We start from the raw sequence: 12595 nt of genomic DNA on the forward strand, positions 1-12595 counted from the left end.
AGTGCTCATGTGGAGCACCACCTGAGACAAGCCTTGCCGTTTTTTGCTTTTTTTTAAAGGATGAAACAGGCTTTTCCAAAATCTGAACATAAAAACAGCTGTCTACAAAGCTCTGCTGAATAGCTGCAAGGAAAAACCGACATGCAGTCTGTACATAAAGCCATTACAGGCCTTTTATGGCCGATGCCTACAAGGCATTCTTCAAATTAGATGCAAGAGCATGTTAGGAAACAGAACAAAGTGAGCAGCCTTAGCTATACTGGATAAGCCATGTTATATTGACACAAGAACAAGACAATCCCTTATGGCCAGCTATGCCATTGCAACCACTCTAGACTTGACTAGAATAAAATGCCACAGTATAATGAAGACCACGGTAAAGTATCCATGACAAAATGGGGCATTCAGCCTAAAATACATCACAGTGAACTAGTGAGACACACGGGGCTTCGGCTGCTGGGCCAAAGAATGCGAGAAAATCAAAAGACAAGATCACATTGAGAGCACTCAATCCAACTTCAAACAGGGCTTTGCTGTATTGTGAGTGGCTGCCTCAGACTGCCACATATTGGGCTTATATAACAGCTATCAAAAGATTCATTGATAAAGCAGAATTGGAAGTCACAATGGAATACAGTAAATATATATCTAAAAAAAGGGTTGCATGCACATTGCTTACCTCGGAGCCAAAAAGAAAAAAACTTCTGTCTGTCATCTGTCTAGCTATCGATCGATCAATCCGGTTCTCATTTTCTCTAATGCATCCGCCCACCTGCAGTAGCATTCTGAACTAATTTAGTCCCCAGATTAAAATCACTGAACTGAGGAATGTTGTATGCGGGGCAGGCTTCTCTTCCTGAGCGTCTTCTCCCTCTTTCTATTTCCTGGAGCAACTGTGTGATGTAACAGCAGTGTATGAAGCCATGTTAATGGAAAACTTCATAGCATGCAATGTTGGTTTTTATGTATGCACAAAATCCAGGCAGGGAGGGAGGAAAAGACGGCAGAAGAGGAAATAAAACACAGTATGAGTGTGTTAGAGAGTGTGTGTGGGGCGTAAGATTGTATATTCCCTCTGGACAAAGAACAGTGCATCATTATCAAAGGAAGAGGACCAGATAATTTGGCTTTTAAAGATTTTTTAGCTACCTGGAAGGCGGAAAAGTCCCTTTAGGAATATCAATGGGAATGCAAAGAGTTTTAATTTGTAAATTCACTGTCTCATTTCACGGGTTGACTTTTTGTGTGTCTGTCCTTGCGTTAAACCCGACGTACCACACACACTGTACCATAAAAGACAGACAAAAATGGTACATTATTTAGATTTCAAGAGCTGCTGCTCAAATGCAAATGGCTACAGAACATGGATTGTTGCCGTCTGTCTTTGCTCCATCGTCATTACATCACACTGTTCTTCATGCAGACAGAATACACCTAATTCACCACCACGGTGTTTCCATGGCGACTGGCCCACATTAATTTTCCAAGGTGATCGGCCTTGTTGTGCCCGATTGTGTGTTTTGTATGCGGTATTTCACAGATGTAAGGCACATGAAAAATTGAGCACTCTACACAGTCGGCGGAAAGTTGTCTTACCCATGAACTCAATCCCAAGTTCATCCGCTGTTGCATCGAAGGGCAGGCAGCGTTGGAAAAAAGGGAAGGAAGAGGAGGCAGAGAGAGAAAGAAAGAGAGCGAGAGCAAGAAACAGTTACAACAAGATGCGACTCTATCTTACTCAGAATTCACCTTAGGGAGAGACACATGCTGCAAGTAGACCATAAAGTTGGTTTGACGGCTTTCTCAGACATGGCTTCCCCCCCTGTGCGACCAGGTAATGAGCCAGCCAGCCCCAGATGCTTGAAATGCTTTTCCATGATACTCTGAATTCGCACAGCCTGCAGTGGCTTCGAGTGAAGAAAGAAAAACAACAAAGATATGGGGGCGGAGAGGATTAGAGGAAGGATCGTGAAAATAAAAGTTGAAAATGACACATCATGTAGCTTTATGTCAGTGACGTTGCTTTGCTCAGGCCCTTTTTTCTATTGATTCCAGCCTGAGGCATTGCAGTAATTGTTCTCTGCTGTCTCTGAGCATAGCTTTGAGATGCGTCACACATGGGATCACATGCACGTGCACCCATACAGCATGGTATACTCTTGTCTGTATTTCTTTGTCTCTCTCTCGCACACACACTTTGACATGCACTCTCTTTTTAACTTGCACATACACACAGTCTTTCTTCGTGCAGTTAAGTCTTTTCCTTCAATCCCAGTGCTGGGGGAACAGATAAAACGAAGCGCTCGTGTTCTTTCCATCCCGACAGTGCCCCCTTTTCATGTCACTGTAATGTAATCTTATTTAAATTAAAATGAAACCCTCACTAGTAATTGCTTTTCTGACAGAGGTGGTCTGAGTTTTAAATAGAATGCCAAGCCCTGAAAGATTATGTGGTGGACACACACACAAAAAAACGGCTATAAAGACAAGAAAAAAAAGACATTTTGATTGTACCATAGGGAAATCTGACAGTGCTGTGGCTTTTGTTTGAAGAAAGTTTGAGGGAAAAATAAAAACACCCTTAGGAACGGGAGTGAGATCCAGATAGGCAAAAGACAAATGAACACTCAGATGAATGGATGATAATAATTGCAGAGAGCTATTTCACTCTATTAAGGTGGGCTATTTCAGGAAATGGCTCCTTTTAATGTGAATGAATATATTTTGAAATGCAGTTAGCAAACTTCCTTAAATGACATTTCAGAGACTTGTAAATGTTAAAATAAATTTGCTATTTACTCTACAATTTGTAGGCAGATTTCTAACGAGGCATTTTCATGATTACAGTGATAACAAGAGAAAAACAGCTCAAAACTATCAATTTACAAATTAATTTATGCTTGCATTTCACTGGAGGCAGCCGTCATCATATTTTTATTGAACACACGATAGAGTCCAGTTACTCCCTAAAGCCTTGAGGATAATTCAACATATTAGCCTTTATTATTAGGTAATATTTATAACCGTATATGCTCCTCCTAAATCATCAGTCAGTCTCTTAGCAACTCACAAACTAATGATTCAAACAGTAAAGCCGCCTCATATATAACTGCATGATCAAGACATTGCCGTCACTTTTGTTCCCAGGCGCTTGCTGTCACTATGGTGCAAACGTCTGGCAAGGCCAAAGAAGTGAATGCAGCATCCCACTGATGTTGCCTGATCTGTATTATCCGTTCAAACCTTTCCCCGTGATTGCCCGTGGCAAGAGCCAACACTTTACCTCCCTAAATCGCCCTTACTGTCACAGCCTGTGCAGATGATGTCATTACAACCCTGATACACATCCCTTTCACTGGCATTGCCTTGTCTGGAGACATTCACCAATCATAATATGCGCAGGCTCCCAATCCTCCGCACTGGCAACTCAAAGCGCCCCGGAGAATCATTTACGGCGTCTTGTGGGAGCCTCGAGTAAGCTCAGAGAATACCTGTGCATCATGTCAGATGCTTCTGGCCCGATTAAGAGGCAAGGATCTGGCGGGTGGGAGAGACAATGGCAGGAGTGAATCAAATCCCTAATCCCCTCCTTCACTTGGGTGAGCAGGGAACTGAGGAGCCAATGTCAGTGTGTGTGCGTGTGTGTTATTCAGTCCAATATCCTGTGTAGCTACTTACTTCAGGCCTAATATCCACAGGAGATAAATAGTTCAAATTAGAGGATTGCCTTCTTCCTCTTTTTGTATCAGCTGGATAAAACCAAAGAAAAGGCCCACCTCCCTCTTCTCCCTCCTCAATCGTAAACCAAACATCCTTTATGTGGTTTCAAAGGTGCATCATTAATGGAATACCCTCAACTCTTTCACAGCTAAGAAAGAAGCTCATTCAGGTTCTTTTCCGGATATAAACTAAACTGCAGTGTTTCTACACCACCATGCCTCCAATTAAGGACCCCACCAATTCCCCACTGTGCACCAATACACGAGATCCCCAGCACATTCTCCCCACCTCATTTCCAAAGCTGGGCTCACAGCAGTATAGCCTGAATGCGTGGTGGGGAGTCGCTTTTTTTCCCCTTTTGTCCCGGAGGACAGTTTCCACTTCTCCTTCTACCTCTATAAGGATATGTGACTGACAGAGTACCACTGAGCACACGCCAGAACAAACTGTTCTTTTGAGTCTTTTTTTTTTTGGTCAATACCAAGTCAAAGGATAAAGGGCATTGAATGATTTGTGACTGTAAGGTGCACGGAGATTGATTTAAAGAAAAAAGAAACCTGAAAGCGGAAAAGCGTGCAAGGTAGATGAAACTTTTTCTTCCCTCAACCCCAAGGTGTGATTTCTATTTAATGCTGCCATGTCACTGATGAAAAAAAACCCTTGACTTCTTGCTCACATACAGTGCACACAGATACACATGCACACTGTCAATTCAATTTCACTGGAGCTGCTCCCACTTGTAGTTGCTGTTGACGTGTGCATGTATTTGTGTATGTTATTACATGATTTGGATTTTGAAAGCAGGATAATCCCTCAAACCCTTGGTAATCTGGGTAAATTTTAGATCACTTCATATCAACAGAGATCAAAATAGGCTTCATTCCTCTTTCAAATATTCCACCAGTATTGGTTATGGTCACTGAAGGGTTGGCATCATATTTGCATGCAGCTTTGTATTACGGCTCCAAATGTTTTGATCTAATAAGGTTTATGGGGGTGTGTTCAAGGCACAAAATTACTCCTGAAGATTTCTTCAATGTGTTTTGACATTTTATAGTCTTCTTTTGATAGGTACTAGATGGATATTTTATAATAATGTACTATTATTTCATCCATCCATCTATTTTACACAAGCACTTCTTAGAAATACTTTGATTTATCATTTATCAAACCCCATTTCATATCTTGATACATACAGGGCCAGACTTTGTCATGCTTTCTTAAGGTTTCCAGGGACACACAGCACTACTGCAAATACAGATTGATGCAACAGAACTGAATGAAGAAAGCAGAAAGCTAAATCTATGCAACTATAGTAAAAATACGACTAAATTGGGATGATTCCGAGCAACAAGAGTTAACTGAAGTCTTCTGAAAATGTCTGGAGCTGAATTTAACCTAATATTTGTGATGGGAGGCATTCATACTGCAGATGTGACATGTGACAAGTTTTCCAACTACATTGTGTATCCTCTCTGTCTTCTAAAAATGAATATTTCTGTACAGCTTAAGTGCATTTTCAGCTGTGTCACAAATAAGTCATATCAGCTTTTCTTTGCCATTATTGCATTGCTTTACTGTCACTCCTTGGGGTGGGAGTCGTCACCATGACTAACCAGAAGATTGAGAGAAAAGCTTCAAACATGTTATGAAAGAGTTGTATTTTAACTCAAAGTATTATACAAAAAACTGAAAGTAATGAGAAGTTGTACATAAATGTGATTTATGGAGGCAGGGTGACTCCTACAATAGGGCTGGAACATTCAGTAAGAATTGCAACATGTGCAGATGGTATTCCATATATTTATTTGTCAGCGTCTTCATTCTCTTGGAATCGTAACTACATCCACTTTTTACTTTTTTTTTAGTCTTTCTTTTTTTTTTTGTATCTGTGAGGACAACACACATTAATCAGCATTTCCGTAAATGTGCCAGTATTAGCCAGCTGGCAAATTTTCAACTGCAATCCTTCCTCTAGCTGGAGGCAAGTATTCTGATTAAAATGCTGAGTAATTTTTAGAATTTCCATACTTTTTTCCGATGTGTGAATCCTAATATTTCAGCAGCAAAAAATATCTGTTCAGATTTTTGCTCTAATCATTTCTCTGCTGTGCCTATTACTGAATAACAAGCCTCTCGAAGTGAATTGAAGAATTCAGAAGAAAAAAAATGAATACAAACACGGCTGAGAGTTTGCTGTTACTTCTGTAAACAATCCCTGATTCTGACCAATCTGGCTGCAACTCTCCATTTTTATTACAATAAGAGTAGCAACTGTGCAAATATATCTTTGCAGCTTATAGCGGCTATTGCTGTTGTCTGGGAAATCCTTTCTCTGAAGTGTTGTGTTACCCATATGCTGATCTAACTAATTTATGGGCTTATATGCAGCTACTGTAAAAGATGCTGCTACTTGCAACACAGTTTATTGTCTTCTGAATGGTACAGTGTTAAAATTTGCACTTTTTCTTTTACATTTTGCCTTCCAAGGCTTATTGTCTTATATATTTTTAATAAATCAGCGTGCACTAAAAATATGTTGCGATGCATTTATTTCTTTGACCGTTGTGCAAAATGCAGCGGAATTCACCTTATTTTAAAGAGCAACATAAAAATCTCCTGAGCTGGACATTTGCCGGAGAATTGATGTTGCTCCATCTCAGATAAAATAAATCCCACTGTGAAAACTGAGTGCCATGTGAGAGCATAAAACATGCTTCACGACATTGGCTTGTGACCCATTAATGGACTCTCAGTGACGCCTGGTGGAATCAAACGGAAGGCAATAGGAGTTAAGTTTTCTCCCCGACTCCTGGTGCAAGAGGAGCCAAGTCGCTCCGTGAAACAGTGTGAATTTGTAAAGCTGCAGTCTCGTGGGAAAAGCTCGGGGCCTCCAATTTCTCTTCCTTGTACCTCTGACTTTTGCTTTATTTTTTAACTACACCACACAGCTGTCATGGGGATTCAAGGCAGACTTCAGGAGAATTGTTTTTCATGAACAATTGGAAACTGAAGACTTTCCTTCCTTTTGGCTAGACTAAAGTAAAAAAAAAAGTAAGATTAAAGACCATAATAAAAGATACATGAGGTTTTATACATGAGTTTAATTCTAATATCTGTGTGGTGGCATCAATGTAGGCCAATAAAGAAACCTAATCTCATGGTACACATTTCGTCTGGGAACTAAATAATGCTCCGTTTTTTTATTGCTTTAATAATTGCTTGCATTCATATTCGCATGGAAACCTCCACATTATGACTCTATTAATCAGTGTGTGTGGAGCAACTGAAAACATCTATGGTCTTAATGGTACTGTAAGCACAAATTTATGTATTTATAGTTGAAAAAAATATTTTGCCCTTCTGCACTTTTTATATACCAAAGAGTACATAGAAGAAAAGCATTATGTGAATCTGAATCTTTAATCCCAGATGGCTAAATGTTTCCTTTTCTGGGATATTAGACTCCTCATTTTTTGATGTTTTGCTTTTAAGCGCCACCAAAATACTAATACATGCAATATTAAGATATCAAAATAATACTAATACAGTATTACGGGATCAACAGACTGTATAATCCTGCACTGTCAGGGTTAATTTAGGGTCAACCCCACTTTAGTGTTTATCTCCTTGATGAATACAGTACAGTCAGAGAACTGCTCAAGGGTATGTAACATGGGCTTGTTGTGAATTTGTTTTCATGCTGTAGATCAATACACCAAGATTATAGAATTAAAAAAAATAGAACAGAGAGCGTACTTGGGTCTGACAAGATAGCATCTGTCTTGGGTACAAACTGGTCGCAGCGTAGTCCATGATAGCCCTCCTTACACCTGCGAGACAGAGAGAAAAAGAGAAAAAGGGACAGATTTGAGATTAAAAGGAAGACAAACCAAGCACGAGGTATCAAAGTACAGCACAAACTATCAGCTGAATAGACTTTGAGATAAGGGGGGAAAAAAAGTCGAGAATGGAACGGATGGTAAAAAGTGAGGACTTGAGGTGCTGGAGGGAGATACACAGAAACTGCAGAGAGGGTGGGGTTGAGAAGAAAAGAGGGGAAGGGGAAGACAGTTGGGCAGACCCAAGCAGCGCCTGCAGCCACACTGATAGCGCATGACTGACAGGAATGCCAGTTCCCAGCGGAAGAAACGGGCTACTGGGATGGAGAGTACTTGGCGTGATGCAGACGACGCAAGATCTACAGTGGAAGGGAAGCTGCCATATTTGGAACACTCATATAAACAAAGTCCTGGCACAGTGCAAATATTTGCCTTCATCATCAAATAAATATGCCGGCACTGTTGATGCCTGCAGATCCCTCAGCAACTGTCATTGATATATCCACTGAAATTATGACATTTAATGTGTGTGTTGCAGTTTTTCAGCCATACCCGTCGCATTCTGTATGAGTATGCACAATTCTTGTGCTGACTGAATGAATAAATGAAGAATATTTTCAGTTTTATGACAAAAAAATAAAATAAAAAAACTGTTACAAACCATGAAATTATATGAAAAGATAGCAAAAAATAAAGCTTGGAGCTACTTCTTCAGCGCCATATTTGACACAATCCTCAATCGTTTTTGTCTCAAAGAGACTTAAGCATCTTCAATAGTGGCTATAGTGCGAGCACATTCAGTGGGCTGATCCATCCCTCTGCTCTTTCAAAGCTTAGGCGAGACAATTGGGGGATTTGCTTTGATGTGTCAGTTTCAACATAAACTTGTACATGAGCAAGCAATATGTCAGAATTGCCTATATTTTCTCCTTTCCATCGGTCGATGATATATTGTTGGCAAACAGCAGGGACTTAACGCTCACACATTATCCATCAATATCTGTCCACCGCATTTCCACCAGATCCCACATCCAGCGTAATGTACTGGATGAGTGACAAGCAGAAAAAGGACCGTTCAGTTTGGCTTGACCTGATAGTTTGAAGTAAAAGAAAAAAAAAGACAAAAAGCAAGAAGTGAGCCATGTAAAACACAGCGAGCAGCAGTGGAGATCAGAAGTTGTTGGTTAGGGATGGGATCAGAGTGAAAACTGTGATAAGATTGTCAGAATCCTTTGTTTTCACATCTCAGCTGCAGTTTCAGCTCCACTTGCTCAGAGTGCCTCAGCTCAGTCTGCCCAGTTTCCCATTTCTCTGGTGTTCACTATAATGCAGCAGAACTGCACAGCTGATGAAAGATGAAAAAAATGTTTTTCATGCTGGCAGTTTAAAACTCAAAACTGATTGTTGTGTAAAGGTTGGTGCTATACTGATACTGCATACCTTAACTTAAACCAGCAGTCATTACAGAGCATCCCTCCACCTGAAACCATCTAGGATGCACCTTGTGTTGCCCTTTTTTTCTCCAATCTGCACCTGCTTGGTGATTCTATGCCTCCAAAGGAACCTGCTCTAGCGGATGAAGTGGCAAATACAAAGTTATCTGGCAGATTAGTTGACGAAATCCAACTTCTGCACAAAATTATGCATCACGGATAAACTCTAAACAAAGCAGATAGTAAAAGAGGCTAATTCAATCAAATATTCAGAATTTCTCAAAAAAAGCTTTTACCCTGCATTAACACCAGCATTTTATCATCTGACATTATGGACTTGTTTAGAATTTCCTATTTTCCCATTTGCAATAATTTAGCACAAAAAAAAAAGATTTCCCATTAATATTTCATGGTAAAATGCTTCACTATATACAATAGCAAGTCGCTAACTTGGTCTATGTGTCTATTTGTGCTGGAAAAGTTGCTATTCGGTAGATTTTTTTTGAGAATGACGTTGTTGTTTGTGCTGTCTGCTGCTAGAATCGACTGAAAACATGAGTGAAGAAAGTGAATCTAACTATTCCCGACCAGAAAACCAAAACAAAGAATTGAAAAATGCTATAATGTTCCTTAGAGTTGAAGGGAACTGCAGATTTTGAGTGATAAAGGGTCGTTCACTACAAAACATGCCTTTCATATTAAAGAATTATTTCTTACATGCTATTATTATTGTTTTTTAGGTTACACTGAAAGATGTCAGTTGTTATAAAAAAAAAGTGACTCTGAGCAGCATTTGGAGATCTGCATGCCCTTCATGGTGAACATCGCCCCTGTGAAGCTGCAGGGTGTGATTGTTGAAACAGCCATTTTGCGTTATGTGGCAGTAAAAATCTCCCTAACTGCACCTTTAAATAGTGGGACTCATTACTGTTCCAATGATGTGTGAAAAATACCCTTGAATAAAACCCGCTAAATCTTAAACCTCCAACTCCTTGTGTCATTTCATTTCCAAAGTAATAAGCAAAAACACACAAAAACCTCAATAGCTTTGTGCTCAGGCAACCAAAGAGGGATAAAGAACTTGATTCTTTCCTGTCATTGTCTCTCCCGCCGCCAGACTTCTACCTCTTAATCAGCCTGAAAAATGACTAATGCAAAACCCCCGGTATTCTACAAACTCTTTTGCAAATCTTTCTTTCATGCACAGACACAAGATTGTGTTGTTTCCCGTTTTGCAGAGCAGGACATGGAGCTAATAGCAGACTCTACCTGGGCTCAGTATTGCAACATTCGAATATTCTTGACTGAAAACCATAGGCACTGAATACATTTTGGGTAAAGTGAATATGATGAGAAAACAAATTGAAAGACTGAACAGAAAGATTGATTGTTTTCAAGTTCAGTCAAGAACTGGTTTAATTAATAACTGCATCATACAAAATTAACAGTTAAAGAATTTTGACAATGTCTGTCCTTCGGCTTCATAATGACCAACCCAGTATGCATTTTGGAGGGAAGAAACATGCAAAAGCCAACATGATTTAAGTGATCAGAAATAGATGCTTTGGGAAATACTCTTAAACTGAATATCCATCTCAAAATGCTCATTAATCAGCATACAGAAAGACCATTAAATCTGATAGAACATTTTACAGTGAAATGGAATATGCAAAAGAACATGCCATATGATGCGTAAAGCACCAGCCCTGAATGGCTAATGCAAATATATCAGATTAATTACCAAATTAAAACTGCTTTGTATGGCTTGAAATAAGTCAGAGCTACAGAGGGAGAGAGAGGGGTTTAAATTAAGGAGAGGATGGACATATTTAATCACATATTTAATGTTAAAATCTCATATATGCAACAATTTGGGCATCCCTTCCTATAAAATACATGCACTGTCCTTTTTTTAAGTGAGCGAGACAAACAGATAGAACAGCCAATGATACACTGCAAAAATCAGGGAGGCACCCAAGACAGCCAGTCAGATTTCAAGGGTAAGCCGTCCCTCCCCTCCCATCGCTCGGCTCTGCCATACATCACACCTCCTATCCCTGGGTGTGAGCTAAGACGCCTTGTTAGTATTCTGAATCACAAACCCAAAGGCAGAATGCCTGTCTGGCTATCTGTTTATGTCTGAGCTTGCTGTCTGTTTGTCTATGTCTTCATCTCTCCCCTCCTACCATCTTTGTAGCACTGTGAAATAAGCTCAGCCATCCCACAATGAAATGCAAACAATGCTTTGCAAATGTGTTTGCGTGAACATGGTGTCGAATGTCTGAATGGATGATAAACAATGCGAGATAATGACGCGCTTTGAGTAGTTTGGGTCTGTGTCTCCAAAGAGGGAAATGGGGGCACAAGAGTTGCGATTTATGTATGTTTGTTTCAAAAAAAGGAGGGGAAACATCTCAAAATGAACTGTGCCTTTGTGTGGATTGGTGCACGTATGACAGCTATCTCAAGTGTGTTCATACCCTGTAGCTAGTGTTTGTATGAACAGAAGCTATACACTCGGTGAATGTTTTCCTCCTACTGCTCCAGAGCTGTCTGTGACTACCCAGCTGCTTTTAACACATGTTCCAATCACAGAGAAAACACACCTCCGAGTATGGAGGATGACGGAGGGGTGGGGAGCTCTGCCTCATAACTAATCACCACTCTGCCTGTTAATTAGTGCGAAGAAAAATGGAGGATAGTTTGCAGTGCGAGGGGAGGGAAAAAGAGGTTTTCGAGGTGGAGATAAGCAAAGGGAGCGCGATCGTGTCAACCGAACTTTCATTTACCTCCCGACACCTATGCATATCAGCCTCCACATGTCGTCCAAAATAACTCCATATGAGCAATTACTGATGAGGCAGAGCCGAGGTGCGACAGCTTACTGAAAGTGTTGAGCACTTATTGACTTGAATAACTCGAGGCTTTTAATCTTTTTTTGGATGCATAGGATCTGTCTGTCAATGATAGTTTTAACGAGATAAATTGTGAAATACAGACTATAAAAGGGCACACAAGTGACAAATTAAAGGAAACATCAGCAAAAAGTCTCTTAGTAAGGTGCCAAAAGAGCAGCTTCAGTAGCCGAGACATTGATCGTATCTGGAAGAACAGTGACGAGACATTCCTTCATTTGGTGTTAGAGAGCGCTGTCTAACATCGATTGGGTTGAAATCTGGTGACTGCAAAGGCCATAGCATATGATTCACGTCATTTTCATACTCATCAAGCCACTCTGTGACCTCCTTTGTGCCCTTTGGATGGGGCCCTGTCATCCTGGAAGAGACTACTATCATCAGGATAAAAATGTTTCAACAACTTTGTATTGATTTGCAATGACCCTTCTCTCCAAGGGGACAAAGGAACCCAAACCACGCAAGCAAAATGTCATCCGACAGCAAAACGCAGACACCAGCTCTCATCGCTGCAGACGACAAGGGCTCAAGTTTTTACTTTAATTTGTCACCTGTCTGGGGATTAATACCAGCAGCTGTGGACCAGTTGCAGTGACTCCAGCAATTCTGTTGCACTGCTTACAGCAGTCTTACACTGATATTAAAAAGAGTAATAAAAGTTTAGTACTGTGATTCATTTATGACC

General features: G+C 40.3%; 1 protein-coding gene across 2 annotated transcripts in view; it reads right to left on the reverse strand.

Annotated features, from left to right (window-relative positions):
- Positions 1 to 12595, reverse strand: part of nrg3b (neuregulin 3b) — a 190824-nt gene that overhangs the window by 22438 nt on the left and 155791 nt on the right. Inside the window, exons 3-4 of one of the 2 annotated variants that reach the window (XM_023276982.3) lie at positions 7480 to 7553; positions 1597 to 1623 (exon numbers count right to left, since the gene is read on the reverse strand). In XM_023276982.3, coding sequence (XP_023132750.2) covers positions 1597 to 1623; positions 7480 to 7553 — 101 coding nt within the window. The remainder of the gene's footprint in view (positions 1 to 1596; positions 1624 to 7479; positions 7554 to 12595) is intronic. The other variant, XM_055004759.1, reaches the window with a different exon arrangement.

The sequence above is a fragment of the Amphiprion ocellaris genome, chromosome 18 (assembly GCF_022539595.1).
Source record: "Amphiprion ocellaris isolate individual 3 ecotype Okinawa chromosome 18, ASM2253959v1, whole genome shotgun sequence".
Lineage (NCBI taxonomy): Eukaryota > Metazoa > Chordata > Actinopteri > Pomacentridae > Amphiprion > Amphiprion ocellaris.